This window comes from Chiloscyllium plagiosum, unplaced genomic scaffold (genome assembly GCF_037043375.1).
Source record: "Chiloscyllium plagiosum isolate Xiang-an unplaced genomic scaffold, Cpla_swu_hap1 HiC_scaffold_27, whole genome shotgun sequence".
Lineage (NCBI taxonomy): Eukaryota > Metazoa > Chordata > Chondrichthyes > Orectolobiformes > Hemiscylliidae > Chiloscyllium > Chiloscyllium plagiosum.
In genome coordinates, this window is record NW_028270165.1 from 92,057,980 (window position 1) to 92,082,583 (window position 24,604).

The 24,604-nt window shown below is 47.4% G+C and overlaps 3 protein-coding genes across 3 annotated transcripts in view; all 3 read right to left on the reverse strand.

The window, feature by feature from the left end:
- The window catches only part of LOC148145018 (uncharacterized), a 268,501-nt gene that overhangs the window by 103,940 nt on the left and 139,957 nt on the right, over positions 1-24,604 (reverse strand). The window lies entirely within an intron of this gene.
- LOC148145020 (uncharacterized) overlaps positions 1-24,604 on the reverse strand; it is a 76,068-nt gene that overhangs the window by 6,702 nt on the left and 44,762 nt on the right. The window lies entirely within an intron of this gene.
- LOC148145021 (uncharacterized) overlaps positions 4,968-24,604 on the reverse strand; it is a 159,582-nt gene continuing 139,945 nt past the window's right edge. Inside the window, exon 3 of the mRNA XM_087975593.1 lies at positions 4,968-6,475. Within this exon, the coding sequence (XP_087831719.1) occupies positions 5,101-6,069 (969 nt within the window). The 5' untranslated portion in view covers positions 6,070-6,475 and the 3' untranslated portion in view covers positions 4,968-5,100. The remainder of the gene's footprint in view (positions 6,476-24,604) is intronic.

Below are 24,604 nucleotides of genomic sequence, written 5' to 3' on the forward strand. Positions count from 1 at the left end.
GCTACAGGATCATAAGACATAGAATTAATAGCAAAACATCACAGTGTCATGCAACCGATGCAATATTTGGAACAAACCTGGACCGCTGTTGAGTCTTTCATCTTTTGGAAGGGGTTGCAGGTTTTAGTTCATCAATATATAAATTCCAGAACTTTAGATCAGATTCCCTACAGTGTGGAAACAGGCCCTTCGGCCCAACAAGTCCACACCAAACCGCCGAAGAGCAAAACACCCAGCCCCATTCCCCGTCACCTAACACTACGGGGCAATTTAGCTTGGCCAATTCACCCTAACACGCACGTCTTTAGACAGTGGGAGGATACCCGCGCAGACATTGGGGGGGCTAATTGAACCCGGGGCTCTGGCGCTGTGAGGCAGCAGTGCTAACCACAAAAAAAACATGAAATTTTCTGTTTTTCAGCAGCAGCTGCATCCCAGGAGTGGGGAGTCACTGATTTGAGGTTTTAAATTTGAAGTCAGACAGCAGAGGTTCCTGGGAGAGGAGGGACGACTTATTTGTATTTCCTTCTTGCTGTATCAGTCAGTGGGTACTGTTGAGGGGGGAAAACGACCTACCAGGGGTATGCACTGGGGCCCAGGTCTCTGGCACAGAACTGTCCCTGTTGCACCAGAAGGGAAGGAAGGAAACGAGAAGAGTGTTCATCTTTGGGGACTCAATAGTTAGAGGGTCAGATAGAAGGCTTGTTGGGAATGAACAAGACTCGCGGTTAGTGTGTTGCCTCCCAGGTGCCAGGGTGCGTGAAGTCTCAGATCGTATCTTTGGGGTCCTGAAGGGAGAGGGTTTCCAACCCCAAGTCATGGTCCATGAAGGTACCAACAACATAGGTAGAAATGTGAGAAACAGAACTCACTCACAAATCAATCAGCATGAGACAAAGCCTTCGAAACAAGAACAATTTATTATAGTCTTGCAAGTATCGGACACTTCTGCAATCAAGCAGAAATGCGCGCCTAAACAGAGCCTGTTAGCTTTCTTATTCAGTTTACAAGTTGCAGGATCACGCCTCCCTTTTCCCATCCTATCATAAGCCGATTACCTCACTTGTCAGTTATTTTCTTATCTGGCCATCCTGCTGTCCTTGTCTGCATTCTTTGTTACAGCTTGTTCTTTTATCCAGTTTCTCTTATCATACTATAAACTTTATTGTGAAATGCCCCTGTTGCTTCTTTTTATGGTCAACTACAACACTTTAAAGTTATTTCCCAGCTTAAAACTATTTTCTTTAAAAGACCCTCTATATTCATTAAAGTCTAAGCCTTAACTATGCGACAGGCTACAAGAATTCTGCGACCGTTTGTATAATGTTCCCCTTCCCTTGCCCCCACTACACCCCCTCACCTGGTGGTGCTATTCGAGTGGGTTTAAACTAGCTCAGCGGGAGATGGGAACCGGGGGGCGGAGCTGTATTGCACAGGAGGATGAGAGTAGGAAGGACAGGGACAGGATTTCAGGGTCACAGGAATGTGCTGGCAGACAGCGAAGTGGTTTGAAGTGTGTCTATTTCAACGCCAGAGTATCCACAATAAGGTAGGGGAGCTTGCAACACGGATAGGTACCTGGGACTTGGATATTGTGGCCATTTCAGAGACATGGAGAGAGCAGGGTGAGGAATGGATGTTGCAGGTTCCAGGGTTTTGATCTTTCATTAAGAACAGCCAAGGCGGTAAAACAGGGAGAGGCGTGGACTTGTTAGTCAAGGATAGTATAACGGTGGCTGACAGAACTTTTGATGAGGACTCATCTACTGAGGTAATGTGGGCTGAGGTTAGAAACTGGAGAGGAGAGGTCACATTGCTTGGAGTTTTTTTATAGGCCTCCGCAGAGTTCCAGGGAGTTAGAAGAGAGGATTTGCAAAATTATTCTAGGTAGGAGTGAAAGAAACAGGGTGGTCATTATGGGGGACTTTAACTTCCCCAACATTGACTGGAAATGCTTTCACTCTAGTACGTCGGATGGATCAGTTTTTGCCCAGTGTGTGCAGGAGAGTTTTCTGACACAGTATGTCGAAGGGCCGACAAGAGGGGTGGTCACTCTGGATCTGGTGCTTGGTAATGAACCAGGCCAGGTGTTTGATTTAGTGGAAGGTGAACACTTTGGAGAGAGTGACCATAATTCAGTTCGGTTTCATTTAGCGATGTAAAGAGATAGGAACATGCCACAGGTCAAGAGCTATCGATGGGGCAAGGGCAATTAAAATGCAATTAGGCAAGACTTAGGATGCATAGAATAGGGTAGCAAAATGCAGGGGATGGGAACAATTGAAGTGTGGAGCTGGTTTAAGGAAAAGATATTGTGTGTCCTTGATAGGTATGTCCCTGTCAGGCAGGGAGGAAGTGATAAGGTAAGGGAACCGTGGTTTACAAGAGAAATTGCATCTCTTGTTACAAAGAAGGAGGAGGCTAATGTGTTGATGAGGCAAGTTGGTTCAGATGAGGCGATGGAGAGTTACAGATCAGCTAGGAAGGATTTAAACAGAGTTAAGAGCAATGAGAGGACATGAGCAGTCTTTAACACATAAAGGAAAACCCTAAAGCTTTCTATAGGTTTGTGAGGAATAAAAGGATGATTAGGGTAGGAGTAGGGCCAGTCAAAGACAGAAGTGGGAAGTTGAGTGTGGGCCCTGTGGAGATTGGAGAGGTGTTAATGAATATCTCTCATCGGTCTTCACTCAGGAAAAGGAGAATATTGTCGAGGAGAAGAATGAGGTACGAGATATTAGACTCGAAAGGATCGAGGTTAGTTGCACACAGGTGTTATCAATTCTAGAAGGAGTGAAAGTAGACAAGTACCCTGGACCGGATGAGATTTATTCAAGGATTCTCTGGGAAGCAAGGGAGGAGATAGCAGAGCCTTTGGCTTTGATATTTGAATCGTCATTGTCTACAGGTTTAGTACCAGAGTGGAGGATTGCAAATGTTGTGCCCTTGTTCAAGAAGGGCAGCAGAGATGACCCAGGTAATTATAGACCAGTGAGCCTTACTTCTGTTGAAGGAAAGCTTTTGGAAAGGAATATTAGAGATAGGATTTATAATCATCTAGCAAGCAACAATTTGATTTCAGATAGTCAACATGGTTTCATCAAGGGCAGATCGTCTCTCACAAACCTCATTGGGTTTTTTGAGAAAGTGACCAAGCATGTAGATGAAGGTAGGTCAGTTGACGTGGTGTACATGGACCTCTGTAAAGCCTTTGATAAAGTTCCACATGGTATGCTGTTGGAGTAAATGCAGAGGCATAGGATTGAGGGTGATTTAGCAGTTTGGATTACAAACTGGGCTTTCTGAAAGAAGTTAGCGAGTGGTGGTTTATGGAAAATATTCAGCCTGGAGTCCGGTTACTAGTGGTGTGCCACAAGGATCTGTTTTGGGACTACTGCGGTTTGTCGTTTTTTTAAATGGCTTAAACACAGGCATAAGTGGATGGATTAGTAAATTTGCAGACGACACTAAAGTCGGTGGAGTAGTGGACAGTTTGGAAGAATGTTATAGGTTGCAGGGGGACTTGGATAAACTGCAGAATTGGACTGAGAGGTGGCAAATGGAGTTCAATGCAGCTAAATGTGAGGTGATTCACTTTGGGAAGAATAACAGGAAGGCAGTGATCTTGGAGTCCATGTGCATAGATCCCTGAAAGTTGCCACTCAGGTGGATAGTGCTGTGAAGAAGGCATACGGGGTGTGAGGTTTCATTCGTAGAGGGATTGAGTTCCGGAACCGCAACATCATGCTGCAACTATACAAAACGCTGGAGCAGCCACACTTGGAATATTGTGTATAGTTCTGGTCCCCATATTTCAGGAAGGATGTGGGAAGCATTGGAAAAGGTGCAGAAGAGATTTACCAGGATGTTGCCTGGTCTGGAGGGAGGGTCTTATGAGGAAAGGCTGAGAGACTTGGGTCTGTTCTCATTGGAAAAAAGGCGGCTAAGGGGGGATTTGATAGAGATATATAAGATGATCAGAGGATTAGATAGGGGAGACAGTGAAAGACTTTTTCCGAGGATGGTGACATCAGCTTCCCAAAGTGAATCACCTCACATTTAGCTGCATTGAACTCCATTTGCCACCTCTCAGCCCAATTCTGCAGTTTATCCAAGTCCCCCTGCAACCTGCACAAATTGAGGGGTGACAGATTTAAGACAGATGTCAGAGGCAAGTTCTTTATGCAGAGAGTGGTAAGTGCGTGAAATGCCCTACCTGCTAAGGTAGTCAACCCTGCCACATGAGAGAAATTTAAACAGTCCTTAGATAAGCGCATGGTTGATTTTGGGATAGTGTAGGGGAACGAACTGAGAATAGTTCACAGGTCAGCGCAACATCAAGGGCCGAAGGGCCTGTTCTGCGCTGTATTGTTCTATGTTCTTTGTTCTATGTTTTAAACTTAGTGCAGGAGGCTGAACGAAATTAACAGTTTTAAATGAAAAACCTCTTGGAGCTCAAAGCTTTCAATGAGAGTCTGAGCCCGGTGGTAAGTTCAGGGTAACCTTTATTGCAACCCAACTTTGTTACAGCTTCAGATCCCCCCAGCAAAAAGGCAGAGAAAAAGTATCTGCTTTTTGAACACCTCAAGGTCAAAGTACACACACCACACCTCCCCTCCTCCCCCTGCCACCACACTTCCCCTCCCACCACGCTGTCTTTGCTATTGGCCAGCACCAAGTTGTCCCTTTGTAATCGGATCCTTGGTACAGCCATAACCCGGAGAAAGTATTGCCTCACTCAGCAATTTCAACCCATACCCTGTCTCCAAGTAAGTTTCTCCCCGCTCATTTGCCAGGAAGGGGCAGTGTAGTGTCAACCAGACTGCTGTTGGTCTGGAGTCACGTGTAGGCCAGACCGGGTAAAGGATGCAGCTGGAACGACTGAGTGAATCCTTTCCCACAATGGCGGTTCCCTTCCCTAACAAGGGAGAGAGTGAATCAGATGGGGGCTTTCTCCCCCACACCATCCCCTCCCTGAAACGGTCTCATCGTTTCTGACCGAATACCAAATCTGCCATCTGTCGTGGGGGGATTCGAACCCGGGTTTCCCCAGAACCGGGTTGAGAGTCCAATCGATATTGGCACTCGGCCGTCACTCCTTCAATCCCCCTGTGATGGCACGTTAACTCGCTGGTGCTTCTGCAGGTTGTCGTCGTCAGTGAAGCCCTTCTCGCACTGAGAGCAGGAAAATAGCCTCTCCCCTGTATGGACCCGCTGGTGCCTCAGCAGGTGGGAGGCCTGGGTAAAGGCCTTCCCGCACACAGGGCAGCTGAAGGGCCTCTCCCCCGTGTGGACCCGCCGGTGGGTCTGGAGGTGGGAGAAGCAGTTGAAGCCCTTCCCGCACTCGGGGCAGCTGAAGGGCCTATCCCCCGTGTGGATACTCTGGTGGCTCTGCAGGTTGAAGGAGGTGGTGAAGCCCTTCCCACACTGAGAGCAGGTGAACGGCCTCTCCCCGGTGTGGACACGCTGGTGGGTCAGCAGGGTGGAAGATCTGTTGAAGGCCTTCCCGCACTGAGAGCAGCTGAAGGGCCTCTCCCCCTTGTGGATACGCTGGTGCTTCCGCAGTTTGAAGGAGTAGGTGAAGCCCTTCCCACATTGAGAGCAGGTGAACGGCCTCTCCCCTGTGTGGATCCGCTGGTGGGTCAGCAGGGAGGAGGATTCGCTAAAGGCTTTCCCGCACTGAGAGCAGCTGAAGGGCCTCTCCCCCGTGTGGACCCGTTGGTGCTTCCGCAGGTTGGAGGAGCAGGTGAAGCCCTTGCCACACTGAGAGCAGGTGAACGGCCTCTCCCCGGTGTGGATCCTCTGGTGGATCAGCAGGGAGGAAGGTGTGCTCAAGGCCTTCCCGCACTTGGGGCAGCTGAAGGGCCTCTCCCCCATGTGGATCCGCTGGTGGGCCAGCAGTTGGGAGGATGTGCTGAAGGCCTTCCCGCAGTCGGTGCAGGGGAATGGCCTCTCCCCGGTGTGACTGCGCCGATGAGTCTCCAGGGCAGACGGGAAACGGAAGCCTTTCCCACAGTCACCACACTTCCACGGTTCCTCCACAGGGTGGGATTCCTCAGGTTTCTCCATGGCCACAGCTTCAGCTGCACACAAACACGTGCAGAGCCCTCCCTGCCGTGAAATCCCCTTTCCAGGCCGTATAACTGTTTCAGGCTCCTCGCACAGTGCGCTGCAACAGTGGGGTCTCTCGTCCAGTCCCACCGATGCGGAAAACGTCCTCAAACAGGAACCAAAAAGCGTTGATCCCTCTCATAGAAATCACACTCAAAAATCATTGTTGTCCTGATGGATTGAGTGACTGTCAGACATTGACATCAAAGTGAGGACTGCAGACGCTGGACAGTCAGTCGAAAAACGTGGCACTGGAAAAGCACAGCAGGTCAGGCAGCATCTGAGGAGCAGGAGAGTCAATGTTTCGGGTATAAGCCCTTCATCTGTTGATTTTGAAACTTCAGTCTTCAGATTTTCAAATACTCTGCAAAAAGAGATTACAAAAGTCATGACTATCAGTGCAGGGTAGAAATTCAGAACAAGCAATTCTACTTTCTGTGGAATATTCTTTTGTTGTTCCACAAAATTGAAAGCACCATCCCACTCTCTCTCCCCCCCTGTTCTCACTCCGCTCTAACTAAATCCCCTGCAGGTGCTGATTCAGGATCTTGCAGGGGCAGAAAAACCCAAAACATCAAGACTGACATCTCTCTGAATTTTGGATAACTCCACCTGAAATTAATATCTTTCACAACACTGGGATCCTGCTGAGAGTGAGCAGGTCTGATTGTGGGAAGCAAAAAAAAGTGTCCATTCAGGGTGAACCTGCAATGCAGCTTCTTGAGGAAGGACCAGACACAAAATGGTTAATGACCCCGAGAAGGTGGGAGCAAAATAAGACATCAAGGCATTAACACCAACACATTTCAGTCAAACTCTTCTGCTCCCAGTCAGGGCAAAACATGCTCTGAAAGTCCAGCCTTCACAACCACACTTCTGCTTCCACTGAAGACAATGAGAGTCAGACAGCGCAGAAACAGACCCTTTGGCCCAACCTGCCCAGATATCCTAAATTAATCTAGTCACGTTTGCCATCACTTGGCCCCTATGGGGGCTGGGTGCTGGCAGCTGGGACTAAATTGGGTTGGCTATCTTGTCAGCAAGGACGAGTTGGACCGAAGGGTCTGTTTCTGTGCTGTACATCTCTATGACTCCAGTTCCATTTGCCATCACTTGGCCCTGACCCATCTGAACCCTTCATATTCAGATGCCCGTCCAGGAGCATTTTAACTTGTCATCGTACCAGCACCCACCACTTCCTCTGGCAGCACATGCCATTGCTCAAGCGACTCCACGTTGAAAGTGTCTGTTCTGATGCACCAGATGACATCAGGATAATCTCAGATCGTTCCAGATCGCATCGATACTCAGTCAGTGGCTTTCCCAATCAGGATGTTGTACGTGATCAAACAGGTCAGTGGTAGGCGATCACCCACCTCTTAGTTCAAGTATCTCTACGAGAACTCCCTTGCTGGAGGGTCCCTTGGAGACACTTCATCTGGACTTCATTGAATTGTAGAAATGAGTTGAGTTGCTATAAATATGTTTTTCTTATTGCTGATGTCTTTTCGAAATGGATTGAAGCCTACCCTCCTCCTAACGCTACTGCTGAGACTGTAGTGTAGATTTTGTTTAAGGAAATGATTCCCTGCTTCAGTATACCTGCGTGCATTAGCTCGGACAATGGACCACACTTTGTAGGTAATATTAACGGAGAACTCTGTTCCCAGCTTTGTATTTGTCAGCAACTGCATGGTGCTTCTCATCCTCAGGCGGCCGGACTTGTTGAATGTTTTAACCAGGCTCAAGACTAAACTTGCCAAATTAACGGCCGAGTCTGGCCTCTCCTGGTTATGCTAATCCCTGTGCCCTTATTCCAGATGCGATCCATGTCTGCGAGCAAGACACGACTGTGTCCAGCTGAGAGTCTCTCTGGTCACCCCCTCCGTACCCCTTGGAACGATTCAACTCCCTTCTCAGTCCACTTCCACCGCATGACCGAAGCAATAATTGGTTATGTTCTTGCTCTAACTCGTGTTATGCGTGCCTTTCACTCCCAGGAGCGTGCGGCCTACAGCGATGTTCCCTCCCTCTCAGCCTCGTCACGGATAGAACCTGGTTTGTTGGTGCTCATCAAGAACTGGACTGGCAAAGGTCTCCATCCTCGTTGGAGGCCCCTTCCAGGTTTTACTTCCCACCCTACAGCAGTCAAAGTCGCTGGGGGCTCAGCTTGGGTCCACCTGCACCATTGTCAATTTATTGACCGCACCAATCAAAAGGGGGGAAGAGTAGGAGAGAATCCTGGAATCCCAACAAAAGGAGTGGACCCTGTCCAGTTGGGTTTCTGAATCTTGCTGTTGTTCTAATGTTAATCATATTACAGATACTTGAACTAAGAGGAGGGACTTGTGGGGGATCGCTTATCTCCTCACCTTTCTGATCACGTACAACATCCTGATGGGGAAAGCCACTAAGTATGGATGCGACCAGGAATGATCAGAGATTATCCACCACCCATGCTGAGATGATGTTGTCCAGTGCACCGGACCAGACGCCTTTGACGTGTGGAACGTGATGAAGATTGATTATTGCAATGGACTCTTACATCAGAAAGACCAGATGGTCCATCTGGACAGTAGAAATCAGTGAGAGTTACCATGTCATTACCATGTTTTTTTTTATTTTACCTGTAGAAGCAAGCCTAGTGCGGATAAAAATAATCAACCCCGTTATTATGGTAAATATTTTAAGGACGCCCAGGAACACCATCCCATTTTGCAGGACGGGCCGACTCGAGAAAAGGGAAGCCTGACAGGGAAAACTCCTCAATCCACAAACAACTTATTGATACAGGCCCACAGAACGCTCTACCAGAGGCAGTAGTATGTTACTCCTCTCTATCAGGAGATGACTTACTTGCCCCGTCCCCAGTCCCCGATTCCATTCTATTCATCAGACTTCCTGCTGCCGACCCTGCGAAGAGAAATATCACTTTCCAATACCTCCGGTCTGTGTATACAAACAGCTGGTGTAACACTGGCTGGGGTACAGCAGGCCTTATGCGGCACATGGACCTGGAACGGAACCCTTCCCTCGCGCATTTATAGGCCTTTTCTCTTTTCAGAACCTGATACTGTCACCAAGACCATGTACAATAGAGCTAAGGGAGAGCCACTTGGCCCATTTTTTACAGCGCTCAAGCAACTCCTCTTGCAAAACATCAACCCTTTACTCCTGTAGAACTGACCAGACTCCCTGCTGTAACATTTCAGTAACCGATTTTGCCAAACTCTCCCTAATATATACCAAACCAGACTATTATTTCTTCAGCTAAGGTAAAGCTACCAATTTCCTTGTCCTGGATGGCAAAGATGTCCCTCATAAGGTCACTATCAGAGCCCATGTTCCCACAACAGTACCTTGTCCTGGCCAGTGGACAAGTCGATGGAACCTCCATCTGAGGAGGATGCAGCGGTCGATCTCAGCCAACCTTGCTCCACCTGGAAGGATCCCAAGGGACTGGGTGACAATACAGGACACCCGATAGGCTGGGGAATCCAGAGTACCCTGGGGTTGGAAGGATCGGCAGGGGTGACAAGTCAACAGAACCGCAATTCTCTCTTTGACGGCCTGACCTTTCGAGGAAATAAGACTAAAGAGGCTCTGGAACAGAGTAAACTGGGATTATCAGACCTGTGTCTTTTACTCTATGCAGAATCGGTATGCCTTAGACTATATACTCCCCCAGGAGGGTGAGGTCTGCACCATTGTCCAAGATAAATGCACTACGGGTATTCCCGATCTCACTGGCAATATTACTAAGATACAAGAAGAGATCCAGGCATTCCTTGACTGAATGACTGAAGGAAATGTGTTGCTGGAAAAGCGCAGCAGGTCAGGCAGCATCGAGGGAACAGGAGAATCGACGTTTCGGGCATTAGCCCTTCCTCAGGAATGAGGAAAGTTGGTCCAGCAGGCTAAGATAAAAGATAGGGAGGAGGGACTTGGGGGAGGGGCGTCGGTGGTTGGGTTGATTGGTCCGGGTGTCCCAGAGGTGTTCCCTGAAACGCTCCGCAAGTAGCCGGCCTGTCTCCCCAATATAGAGGAGGCCACATCGGGTGCAAAGGATGCAATAGATGATATGTGTGGAGGTACAGGTGAATCTGTGGCGGATATGGAAGTTTCCTTTGGGGCCTTGGAGGGAGGTGTGGGCGCAAGTCTTGCACCTCCTGCGGTTGCAGGGGAAGGTGCCGGGAGTGGAGGTTGGGTTTGTGGAGGGTGTGGATCTGACGAGGGAGTCACGGAGGGAGTGGTCTTTACGGAATGCTGATAGGGGAGGGGAGGGAAATATATCCTTGATGGTGGGGTCCGTTTGGAGGTGGCGGAAATGGCGGCGGATGATGCGCTGTACATGGAGGTTAGTGGGGTGGTAGGTGAGGACCAGTGGGGTTCTGTCCTGGTGGCGGTTGGAGGGCCGCCTACTTGCGGAGCGTTTCAGGGAACACCTCTGGGACACGCGGACCAACCAACCCAACCACCCTGTAGCTCAACATTTCAATTCCCCCTCCCACTCCACCAAGGATATGCAGGTCTTTGGACTCCTCCGTCAGACCACAGCGAAACGACGGTTGGAGGAAGAACGCCTCATCTTCCGGCTAGGAACCCTCCAACCACAAGGGATGAACTCGGATTTCACCAGTTTCCTCATTTCCCCTCCCCCCAGCCTGTCTCAGTCAAATCCATCAAATTCAGCACCGCCTTCCTAACCTGCAATCTTCTTCCCGACCTCTCCGCCCCCACCCCAGTCTGACCTATCACCCTCACCTTGACCTCTTTCCACCTATCACATTTCTGACGCCCCTCCCCCAAGTCCCTCCTCCCTATCTTTTATCTTAGCCTGCTGGACCAACTTTCCTCATTCCTGAAGAAGGGCTAATGCCCGAAACGTCGATTCTCCTGTTCCCTAGATGCTGCCTGACCTGCTGCGCTTTTCCAGCAACACATTTCCATCTCTGATCTCCAGCATCTGCAGACCTCACTTTCTCCTGAATGACTGAAGGGACCAGTTGGGGAAACTGCAGATCGGGCTGATGGTACAACTGGCTTATCAATTTAGCTATGTCTGTTTGTTGGTATTGGTATTGTTAGGTATTTAATTGCTCGGCTTATGAGGTCCCTTAGTGATATAGATTTGCCCCAGAAGATGCTCCTTTTGCGATCCGATGGCTCACCCACACGTGTCGATGGTGATGATAAATATGACCAGATGAGCTGCGAAGATGGTGGTGCCGCTCTACAGGATGTTGATGGCTGGACCACCTTGAAGGGCATTTGTTTGGATTAGCCTTCTCTTTCAGTAATCGTGGTGCAATCAAAGGGAGGCATGAGTGTGTGGGCATCTGGGTGATAAAGTCTATAGCCTTAAAACTTGTCTTTAAACATTCAGACTAAAATGTAATGCTGAATTATTGAATACATTTACTGCACTAGAAAATAAACAGGCAGGAAAGCTCAGAAAGAGGGCAGAACTTAAAGATAGGGACACCTGGGCTCACCAAGTGATAACAAGATGCTGTGAGGCAATTAAGAACGTTTTCCTCAGCATCGGTGAATCTGTATGAACAGGACCCCAAGTGATAACATTCACAGCCGTTCCCTTGTGAAATGAATGATCGTCTTTGAATCTGACCCTGAAACAAGACTCGGTACTATCCATAGCTTTGTAATTAATGGTTGGATCTTGTCCATTATAACATATTCTTACTACCCCTTGCAAGCGGGGCTTTCACAAAATAAATCTTTGCTGGCGTGAGAGTTCAAAAGGGAGAGACACAGACAGACACAGAATTGAATTGCATTTTGGGACTTTATGATGAGAGGTTTTTATTCCAGGCTTCCAAAGAGTGCGATCTCCAGGACAAACCAAGAGAGAGGCTTTACAGGTCTGAGTCCACAAAGGATTCCCTGGGCTGCATCAAATCTCCACTTTAACATGGGAGGTAGGACAAAATGGCTTCTGCTTGGCTCACTCAGTCAGAACTGAGTCAGGCAGATACTCGTGACTCAGAACAAATAAGGATCCACAGACTGGTGTAAATCCGGTGAAAAAAAATTGCAAATGCAGAAGTAACAAATGTAAACCTAACCATTAATCGTAGAAATTACAGTTTAATCCTAACCACCAGACAGAACAAACACGATTCCAAAAACAGGTTGTCTACAAGAAATTATGATAGATGGACGCCACAGTGGTTAGCACTGCTGCCTCACAGCGCCAGAGACCCGGGTTCAATTCCCGCCTCAGACGACTGACTGTGTGGAGTTTGCACATTCTCCCAGTGTCTGCGTGGGTTTCCTCCGGGAGCTCCGGTTTCCTCCCACAGTCCAAAGATGTGCAGGTCAGGTGAATTGGCCATGCTAAATTGCCCATCGTGTTAGGTAAAGGGTAAATGTAGGGGTATGGGTGGGTTGCGCTTCGGCGGGGTGGTGTGGACTTGTTGGGCTGAAGGGCCTGTTTCCACACTGTAAGTAATCTAATCTAATCTAATTAGATTAGATTCCCTACAGTGGGGAAACAGGCCCTTTGGCCCAACCAGTCCACACTGACCCTCCGAAGAGTAACCCACCCAGACCCATTTTCCCTCTGACTAATAATGTATCAAACACTATGGGCAACTTAGTATGACAAATCCACCTGACCTGCACATCTTTGGACTGTGGGAGGAAACCAGAGCACCCGGAGGAAACCCACGCAGACACGGGGAGAATGTGCAAACTCCACACAGACGGTCACCCAAGGCTGGAATCGAACCTGGGACCCTGGTGCTGTGAGGCAGCAGTGCTAACCACTGTGCCGCCCTCGGCTAAGTCAAATGTGCGCGAGGACATGGCAGGATCTGATTGGTTGTTACTATGTGATCATGCTCAATGTCTGACTCTAAACAATGGACATAAGTTCTATCCAAACTCTGAAAAAAAGTCGGCGGATTCTTTTGGCACACTAGAAGTACTCATCGGTGGCCCCGTGGTTAGCCCTGCTGCCTCACAGCACCAGGGTCCCAGGTTCAATTCCAGCCTTGGGGGGCTGGCTGCGTGGAGTTTGCACATTCTCCCCATGTCTGCGTGGGTTTCCTCCCACAATCCAAAGATGTGCAGATGTGGTGAATTGGCCATAATGTTGGGTGCATTGGTTAGAGGGAGATGGGTCTGGGTGGGCTACTCTTCAGAGGGTAGGTGTGGACTGGTTGGGCCGAAGGGCCTGTTTCCACATGTTGGGAATCTAATCTAATCCTTCTGTGCTGATCAGAGTCTACTGACCCGGCTGTATCAAAGAATAAACTATTGTTTGTGTGATTGACAAAAGAGTCATTTCCAGGTGTGTTTATTGACCAATCCCAGAAATCCGAAGATCCGGACAGCAGTCCAGATCAGAACAACCAGACAGGAAACGGTTAATATCCCCAGAATGTGGGGAGCAAAATAAGACACCAAGGCATTAACACCAACACCAGGGAAAAACTGAACATAGAGACGTGACAAACATTAGTGGCAAGCCAGAATCACAGATGTACAGCACAGAAACAGTCCCTTCAGTCCATGCTGACCAGATCTCCTAAATCAATCTAGTCCCATTTGCCAGCACTTGGCCCATGTCCCTCTAAATGTTTCCAGACATATACCCATCCAGATACCTTTTAAAAGATTGTAATTGTACCAGCAGTCATCACTTCCTCTGGCAGCTCATTCTTTACACACACCACCCTCTGTGCATAGGAGTTGCCCCTTAGGTATATGGTGAGGGTGAGATTTAAAAGAAACCTATGAGCAATCCCAGATCAAAGATCTTGTCTGTTTACGCTCGCCATGCCCCACATTATTTTATACAAGATTGTAGGGTCACCCCTGTGGGATATAGTTAAAGCAGTGTTACTTCTGCAACCATAATTGCTTCTGCGAGGTAAATGAACTAACGCCAGTGTATAATTGTTTCAGCCAAGAGTGGAGTTAACAAGAATGAAAGCAATGTGAAGGAAATATATAATTACTTTTGTATTAGCTAAAATGTGCATACAAGAATGAAATGTGCCTGCAAACAATGGTAGATGTTACAAACAGATAAGGTGCTGTGAGGGGAGAGGGTGTAGGTTAAGCTAAATTCCTCTTACTAATAGTAATAAGCATCTGTTCCCTGCTTCTGCCAAAACAAAAAAAAAGCCACAATCAAGGAGGTCAGAAGGCTCAGTGTCGGCGAAAAATGGGAGGAAATGTTGCTTTCGCAAACAAGGAAGCAGCTGGCAGTGAGAGGATATACACTAACACTTTGTTCACGCACAAGGCCGGATAAGGCAAGAAATAGACAAGAGTAATGGGCGCCACCGGGAAAGAATGGAGGGACAAACCGATCTTTTGCGGGTCAGCTTGTAACATCAGGACGGGGGTAAATGGGAATGAGGGAAAGAAGCTGAATGTGCTGGAGCAAGGTGGAGGAAGGACAGAGGATGTAAAACCGGTTTGAAGCTGCAATGAGAAATATTGCATGTGCTGTACTTGTACCTGTTGCAGTTACTGGTGCATTTTAAACATCAAAACAGGAGATATCCAGCCCTCCCCCTTCCCAATCTCTATCCTTCAGTCCCTCCTCACCCGGGTAACTAAGACACATACCTGAGTTTGCGGAGGCTGCTCCCTCCCTGCATTCACTCCAGTTGCTACAAGTGACCAATTTCCCCCCCTCCCATCTCTGCCTCCCTCCCAGGATGAAGAGTCGGCCAGAGGGCGGGAGATTCACTTTGAAACTGACAGGGCCACTTCCGCCTTGTGACGCCACAAAGGATCTAGGGCGGGGAGAGGAAGAGTGACGGCTTAGGGGGCGGGGCATGGCCAACAGCGGAACGCCGCACTGCGCATGCGCTGCGCCTGCAGCACACGGGGAGGAAAACACACTTTCCAAAAACCCCTCCCTTCAGAGAATCCCCAGAGTGTGGAAGCAGGCCACTCGGCCTCACCGACCCTCCCAAGGGTCACCCACCCACACCCATTCCCCTATCCCCATTGCTCTTCATTTATCCCTGAGTCATGCACCTTACCTGCTTAGCATGGCCAATCCACCCTAACCTGGGCACTATGGGTAATTTAGCATAGCCAATCCACCCTAATTCAACATGGCCATTCCACTTTTTATTAGAGTGGTGCTGGAAAAGCACAGCAGTTCAGGCAGCATCCGAGGAGCAGGAAAATCTTCGTTTCGGACAAAAGACCTTCATGAGGAATAGAGGCAGAGTGCCTGCAGGGTTCAGATCCGAACTCTGCTGGTTTAAAGGTGGTCCGGAGTCTGTGTAGGATGAGTTGGTTACAGAGGCAGGCACTGAGGAAACAAACGTGGCTGTGGTAGCGAGTCTGTTTGAGGACATGGTCAAAGAGCCTCAGGGTAGAGGAAACGTGTTGGGAGTTGCAGTGGGAGAGGGACTCCCTGAGATTCTTGTAGAGAGAGGAGGAAAACTTCTTCAAGGCAGGCATCCTTGCAAGAGGATTCATTGTAGGGTTAAAACCAACTAGGTAAAAACAAGGACTGCAGATACTAGAAACCAGATTCTAGAATCACACAACTCCAGGTTGTAGTCCAACAGGCTTCTTTGGAAGCAGTAACTGTTGGAGTGCTGCCTCTTCATCAGGTGGTTGTGGAGGATAAGATCCTAAGACACAATTTAGAGCAAAACAGTCCAGTGTCCTGCCACGGAAATGGTATATTGAACAAACCTGGATTGTTCAGTTTTCCACCTTTTCAAATAGGTTACAGGTCTCATTACAATGTAAATCACAGAACATCTTGTTGTCACCTTCTCAAGATAACAAGGTTTTATAGCAAAAGCTCAAGCCATGATTAAATGGCGGAGTGGACTCGATGGGCTGAATGGCCTTACTTCCGCTCCTATGTCTTATGGTCTTATCTCAGCTCAGACAATGCATTAAAGGTGTGAGGTCAGAGTCTGCCTGTATCCCAATCTTGAGTCAGACTGGTTCTGTTTCCAAAGTCGAATTTACAAACTATTACATGTATTGACTGCCTGCAGATTTTTCCTTTAAAAAATGCACATATATCTGCAAATATACATCTCTCCCCCCCCCCCCCCCCCCCACATACACAAGTTTGTTGGGTGAATTTGTTCTTGCAGAATTATGTCTTACTTTGCTCAAAAACTGCATGAATCCATGTAAGATTCTGTAAGTCAGTTTAACCATTGTGGCACAGACAGTCTCACACAGGGGAGCTCACACCTTCAATACATTATCTGGGCTAACGCGACACCAATTGGTAAAGTTCACTTGAGGATTTAACTATTTTAAAAGGTTTTGTGATTTACATTTGAAAGAACTGAAACTATCATGGTCATTCGAACAGATGAGAGACTTAACAAACAATCCGGGTCTTTTTCAATATATAATTTCAGTCACATCACACTATAAACTGTTGCAATAAATTCTGTGTCTTACAATCTTATATTCCACAATCCCCTGATGAAGGAGCTGCACTCCGAAAGCTACTGCTTCCAATTAAACTTGTTGGACAGAATTCCTCAAGTAGGGCACCATAAGAATCCTGGGAGACTGCTATTTCCTGTTTACTTCATAATGAACAAACATTAAGCACGATCGCCTATTTATTTCTCATTTTGTTTCATTTTTCTTGTTTAATTCCCTGCGATGATGTGGGAGAATTATTAGATTTGGGTCAGCCATTTGGTCACATATTAAAGCCTGGAAACCATTTTGAATCTCGGCTTAGTGCCTGCTTGCTAAAGTTTGTGTTTCCCAGGCTCAGCGGAGACGGTTGGCCTTGCAGCTGTGCTGCTTCCTGATAAACAAATTCTTTCCTGACATGGGGCTTTATTTCCATCCCCCACAGTTGGCGATTCAGGCAGGAGGTACCCTGGTCCTGCCAGGTCACCGGCCGATATCCTTTGAGAGATAAAATATAAAGGGTGATTGCTGCTTTTGTTGTGTCCAAAATAAAGAGGAAAGCTGGCCAGGGACAAAAGTGCTGTTAGAAATGTTGATACAATTCTCTCTACTCAGCCACAAGATACCAGTGAGAGAACTCAACAGGGTCCTAGCGTCTGGACGTAATACTGCTGAGAGCACTTGTGCTTTACAAAGTTAGTAATAATGAATTTGCTTACCCCAGGGTTACGAGAGGTGAAACCCTATTTGAATGAATTTGGCATACAGGACACATTGGGCAATTATTAAAGACTCTGTTGTATTTCCCTGGGTTATGGACTCATGCAGAGACACAAACAACTTGTGTTGAAAAGTGTTCGATTTGCAAATGGAACAAAGGAGAGGTATATAGAGTTTGCACACTTGGTCAAGCAGCAATGTGTCACAGCCAGGATTTATGAGGCTCAACTCCCTAACTTGGGCTGCTCTGGAATGTGAGTGCCTCATTAGCCTTGGAAGGAAGGAAGGAATAAAGAAAAGCTGACAAACTGAGATATGAAGCAAGTTGGAAAATGTTACAGAGAGACACACACAGGCAGAAGTTTGCAGGAAAGTTAACACTTCATAATCTGGTTTCAATGCACATTAGCCTGGGTATGGTACTGATATCACAGGGGTCTCAAAAAGGGTACTCCCTCAATACTCAAACCAAAACATGGGTGCCTCCTGCTGGACTGGTTTGTGTTCATTCTTTGCTGCTGCCTGTTTCAGTTGATGATGTACATTATTGTTAACACTCTCAAACCTGGTGGCACCCAGATTTTCGGAAAGCAGCTAGGAAAAGATCTCAAGCGTGTTTAATTTGTAAACAAACAAGGTGCATACTCGAAGAGGGATGCCCTGTGTTTGTTAACCACCTCCTTGCTTGGTCGGCCTTTTTAAATTGTCTACAACTTGCTTATATAGTATCACCTCACGTACATTGTTATGAATATTGTCTAATAAGAGTAGATGTATTTAGTAGCTGAATCAAAACCATCCCAATGACTGAAACAGCTGACACTGGATTGTTGGACAAGTGGGAAATATTTGCAGTTAACCAAAGCACTTCAAAGTTTACAGTCACGGGTACGTCAAGCTGAAGAATTAGGACCGGGGCATATTGGAGCCTGCTTCCTCGGGCAGAGAGTTCCACAGATACACTACTCTCTGGGAAAAGCAGCAGCCCTCACTTCCTCCTCCTCATCTCTGTCCTAAACCTACTCCCGCAAAGCTTGAGGCCTAGTCTCAGCCACCAGCAGAAGTGACTGGATAGGGTAGTGCTTCATCCTCTCAGTGCAATGAATTCCCACTTTCCACCAAAATCCCGGATGTACTCACTTCGTTGCTTGCTGTCTCACAAATGAAAGATTTCATTGTAACTTCTTCCGGTCCCAGGAAGGGCAAAGCATCTTTGAAAGCTGCTCTGAAAACCCAGTCTTCACAACCACACTTCTGCTTTCACCGAAGATAGTTGGAGTCATACACCACACAAACAGGTCCTTCAGCCCAACTCGTCTATGCCAACCATATATCCGAACTCAATCTATTCTATTTGCCAGCATGTGGCCCATATTCCTCAAAACCCTTCCTATTCATTTACCCATCCAGATGCAGAGGGATGTGGGCCAAATGCTAGCAAATGGGACAAGATTACTTTTGGATATCTGGTCGGCATGGACGAGTTGTACCAAATGGGCTGTTCCCGTGCTGTTTGACTCTAATCTTCTTCGGTGAAAGCAGAGGTGTGATTGTGAAGGCTGAAGTTTCAGAGCAGCTTTCGGAGATGTTTTGCCCTTAATGGGAGCAGAAGTTACAATGAAATCTTGCATTTGTGAGACAGCAACTGAGTGAGTAAGTAAGTACATCCGGGATTTTGATGGAAGGTGGGAATTTGTTGCACTGTGGGGATGAAGCCCTACCTTATCGAGTCATTTCTGTTGCTGGATGAGACCAGGCCTCAAGATTAGGAGCAGATTTAGGACCGAGATGAGGAGGAACTGCTTTTCCCAGAGAGTAGTGAATCTATGGAATTCTCTGACCACAGAAGCAGTAGAGGCATTTTCACTCAGAGAGACCTTGGAGTGCAGATTCATAGCTCCTTGAAAGTGGAGTCACAGGTCGATAGGATAGTGAAGATGGCGTTTGGTATGCTTTCTTTTATTGGTCAGAGTATTGAGTACAGGAGTCAAGAGGTCATGTTGTGACTGTACAGGACATTGGTTAGGCCACTGTTGGAATATTGCGTGCAATTCTGGTCTCCTTCATATCGGAAAGATGTTGTGAAACTTGAAAGGGTTCAGAAAAGATGTACAAGGATGTTGCCAGGGTTGGAGGATCTGAGCTACAGGGAGAGACTGAATAGGCCGGGACTGTTTTCCCTGGAGCGTCAGAGGCTGAAGGGTGACCGTATAGAGGTTTATAAAATCAGAAGGGGCATGGATAGGATAAATAGACAAAATCTTTTCCCTGGGGTGGGGGAGTCCAGAACTAGAGGGCATAGGTTTAGGGTGAGAAGGGAAAGATATGAAAGAGACCAAAGGGGCAACTTTTTCACACAGAGGCTGGTGTGTGTATGGAATGACCTGCCAGAGGAAGTTGTGGAGACTGGTGCAATTGCAACATTTAAGAGGCATTCGGATGGGTATATGAATAGGAAGGGTTTGGAGAGATATTGTTTGGGTGCTGGCAGGTGGGACAAGATTGGGTTGGGATATCTGGTCGGCATGGGACGGGTTGGACCAAAGGGTCTGTTTCCATGCTGTACATCGCTATGACTCTAAACTCAATACACAGTTGAATGGGTATTTGCAATGGTAGGGGAATGAAGGGTAGTTGGGACAATGCAGGGAGGAGGAGCTGAGTTGATGGATAAATCAGCCATGATTTTAATGAATGGTGGAGCAGGCTGGATGGGCCAAATGGCCGACTCCTGCTTCTATTACTGTGAAACTATAACCCTGCATTTCCCATGGCTAACCCACCTAACCTACACGGCCCTGGACATTCTGGGCAATTTAGCATGGCCAATCCAAATCAAGGCCAGTCAGCAGTATAGTGATGTGGAAAATGAACATCAGAGTGTGATAGAAAGGGACAAGGGGAGTAAATGTACCAGCAATCAAAACTGGATTTTAAAGGTCACAAAAATTGAAACTAAAAACAGTGTGTCTGAATGTGTGCTGCATTGTAACAAAAGTGAATGAGTTGACTGCACACATTGAAGAGAATAATTATGATCCGAGACTCCTTACAGAGACATGGCTTCAGGATGGCAAGGATTGGATCCTGAATATCAAGGGGATAGTCAGATGGGAAGCTCAGTAAAGGTAGAGGGTTGGCACTGCTAATCAAAGCACTGATCAAAGGGTAGTCTGGTGTCACCTCGGATTTCAGGTCCTGATTTCTCTGTCCTCTGTTGATCTCCCTGTTCCCTATTACCCCTTCTGGAACAATAAAACATTCAGTAATCATGCCCCAACCTACAATCTCCCAGCCTGTCAACCATCCAGGCACAGAGTGTAGTCATAACAGGGAATTAAACAAGAAAAATGAAACAAAATTAAAAATAAATAGGTGCTTATGCTTAATGTTTGTTCATTCAGAAGTAAACCAGAAATAGGGCTCTCCCAGGATTCTCATGGTGCCCTACTTGGGGAATTTTGTCTCCCTTCCATCTAACTATTAGCACCCAGCTATGATTTACAACAATATTTACAACAGAAGTAAGGCACCTGTTCTCAAATAGGCAGAGATAGACTGATGTCGATTTTTGTTTCTCTTTTGTGCAAACACACACACACGTCCATGGGGGTGAATTTGTATGTGCAGGTTCGGGGGGATTGGCTATGCCAAATTACCCATAGTGCCCAGGCACGTGCAGGTTAGGGTGGATTGGCCATGCTGAATTATTTCGTGCCCAGGGATGTGCAGGTTAGACGGGGTAAATGGAGAGCAACAGGTGTAGGGGAATGGGTGTGGGTGGGTTAACCTTCAGAGGGTCGGTATGGAGACTTTAGGCCCAGTGGCCTGCTTCCACACTGTGAGGGTTCTCTGAAGGGAAGGGGTTTTGCAAACTGTGACTCGTCTCTTGATATGTTGATGTCACAGCAGGGAAGTGGCCCTGTCCGTGAGTGAATCTCACTGTCTGGGCAACTCTTCATCCTGGGAGGGAGACAGACATGTGGGGAGGGGAAATCTATTCACTTGTAGCAACTGGAGTGAATGCAGGGAGGGAGGAGACTCCACAAACTCAGGTATGTGTCTTAGTTACCCGGGTGAGGAGGGACAGAGGGATCGACGTTGGGAAGGCGGGAGGAGTAGATAGCTTTTCTGTTTTGATGTTTAAAATGCACCCGATTCCCACCAGTAAGTGCAACAGGTACAAGTAAAGCACATGCAATATTCCTCATTGCAGCTTCAAGCCGGTTTTGCATCCTCTGTTCTTCCTCCACCTTGCTCCAGCACATTCAGCTTCTTTCCCTCATTCCCATTTCCCCCCGCCCTGATGTTCCAAGCTGACCCGCAAAAGATCCGTTTGTCCCTCCATTCTTTCCCGGTTGTCTTTTGTGGGTTTTGAAAACTTTCCCAGTCCTCTGAGGATTGGAGTTGGGAGGTTACGTTGTGCACTCTCCAGGACATTTGTTTGGCTACTTTTGGAGTATTGTGTGCAGTTCTGGTCTCTCTGCTAGAGGAAGGATGTTGTGAAACCTGAAAGGATTCAGATAAGATTGACAAGGATGTTGTCAGGGTTTGAGCTGAACAGGGTGGAGCTGTTTTCTGTTGAGTTTTCAAAGGCTGAGGGTGACCCTACAACCGTTTATAAAATCATGAGAGGCATGGAGAGGGTAAATAGAAAAGGTCTTTTCCCTGGATGGGTCATAGGTTCAGGGTGAGGGTGAGATTTAAGAGGAACCTAAGGGGCAACTCATATATTCAGAGGGTGCTGTATGTAAGGAATGAGCTGCCAGAGGAAATGGTGATGGCTGGTACAATTACAGCACTTAAAAGGCATCTGGATGGGTATATGAATAGGAAGGGTTTAGAGGACATAGGCCAAGTGCTGACAAATGGGACTGGATTAATTTAGAATACCTGGTTGGTACTGATGAGTTGGACCAAAGGGTCTGTTTCTGTGCTGTACATCTCTATGACTCTGGCTTTCCACTAACATTTGCCACGTCAATAGGTCCACTTTCTCTCTAATGTCGGTGTTAATGGCTTGACATCTCATTTTGCTCCCACCTTCCTGGGGACGTTAACCATTTCGTGTCTGGTTCTTCCTCAAGAAGCTGCATTCCCAACTCACCCTGAATTGACACATTTTATTTGCTTCCCAAAATCAGACCTGCTCCCTCTCAGTGGTATCCCAGTGTTGTGAAAGATATTAACTTTCAGGTGGAATTATCCAAAATGCAGAGAGATGTCAGTCTTGATGTTTTTGCTTTTTCTGCCCCTGTAAGATCCTGAATCAGCACCTTCAGGAGAATTAGTTAGAGCGGAGTGAGAACAGAGGGGGAGAGAGAGTGGGATGGTGCTTTCAATTTTGTGGAATAACAGAACACAAGAATATTCCATAGAAAGTAGAATTGCTTGTTCAGAATTTCTACCCTGCACTGACAGTGATGAGCTTTGTAATTTCTCTTTACAGAGTATTTGAAGATCTGAAGACGGAAGTTTCAAAATCAACAGATGAAGGCCTTATGCCTGAAATGTTGACTCTCCTGCTCCTCTGATGCTGCCTGATCTGCTGTGCTTTTCCAGCGCCACACTTTTCGACTCTGACTCTCCAGCGTCTGCAGTCCTTATTTGACGTCAATGCCTGACAGTCACTCAATCCATCGGGACCACAACAATTTTCAACTATGAGTCTGTGAGAAGGAGCAAAGCTTTTTGATTCCTGTTTGAGTAGATTTTCAGCATCAGTGGGACTGGATGAGAGACCCTACTGTTGCAGCGCACTGAGTGTGGAGCCTGAAACAGTTATATGGCCTGGGAAAGGGCTCCACACGCGTTTGTGTACATCTGAAGCTTCAGCCATGGAGAAACCCGTGGAATCCCGTTCCGTGGAGAAACTGTGGAAGTGTGGCAACTGTGGGAAAGGCTTCCGTTTCCCATCTGCCTCGGGCGGATTCCTCGGGTTGGGATTTTTGCAAATGGTGCAGGGACTGCTTTCGGCTTGGCCCCACCCCATTACCCAGACACCTTACCCCACCCCCCCGTTCCATTGTTGATGTCACTGCGCAGAACTGGTCTTGTGAGGTTCAGAGTGAAACCCCCTCCCTCTGGGCAACTCTTTATCCTGTGGGGGGAGAAAATGAACTTTTGTATCTCTTTTCCCCAGGTTTGGGGGTGGGGGGGAGTCCAGAACTAGAGGGCATAGATTTAGGGTTGGGGGTGGGGTGTAAGATTTGTGAGGGACCTAAGGGGCAACCTTTTCACGCGAAGGGTGGTGCGTTTATGGAATGAGCTGCCAGAGGAAGTGGTGAAGGCCGATATAATTACAGCATTTAAAAGGCATCTGGATGGGGATATAAATAGGAAGGGTTTAGAGGGACATTGGCCAAATTCTGGCAAATGGGTCACTAGGTGAAGTTAGAATAGCTGGTCGGTGTGGACTGAAGGGCTTGTTTCCATGCTAGTCAGAACCAATATCACAAGACTAGGAAAAGGCCATTCACCCCTTCCAACCTGTCCTGAGCTGTGGTTAAACTGCATATAATTCAGTGCAAGTTTCAGAAAGGTTTCAACAGCTCTTAAATTTAACATGCTTTCAGAATTCAGCTATGTTTCTGAATATATCATTCTAGGTATTCTTAATTGTAAAGATACGCGTATCTAGTGAACACAGCCCACACCTGTTGGTGCTGCCAGGAAACTTTACAATGGCGATGAAACGATGCTGTACCTGCACTCAAAAAATGTACAATTTCTAACAATACTAGCTCCTCATTCACTGCCCCATCTGTTACACAACATTGGGAACTCGCTACAGGAGGCTGCAAAAAAATGAGCAGCTTTAAAACAAAAACCTCTTGGAGCTCAAAACTTTCAATGAGAGCCTGAGTCTTGCAGTAAGTAAGTTCAGGTAACCTTTATTGTGACCCAACTTTGTTACAGATTCAGATTCCACCCCCGCACCCCCCTCACCAAAAAGCCGTGGAAAAGTTGCTGTTTTTTTTAAATAAGCAGCTCAAGGTCAAAGCGCTCACACTGCCACCCCCCTCCGCCTCTCTTCCTCTACTATTGGTCAGCACAGAGTTATCCCTTTGTGATTGGTTCCTTGCTACAGCCGTAACCCAAAGGAAATACTGCCTCACTCACCAATTTCAACCCATACCTTGATGCCAAGTAAGTTTCTCTCCACGCATTTGCCAGTGGAGGGGGGGGGGGGGGGGGGTGGCAGGGCAGAGTCAACCAGACTGTTGTGGGTCTAGAGTCACGTATAGTAGGCCACACCAGGAAAAAGGAGATAGCTGGAACGACTGAGTGAATCCTCTCCCACCACGACAGTTTCCTTCCCTAAAAAGGACGTGAGTGAATCTGATGGGGGTTTCACCACCCCCAACCCCCGAAA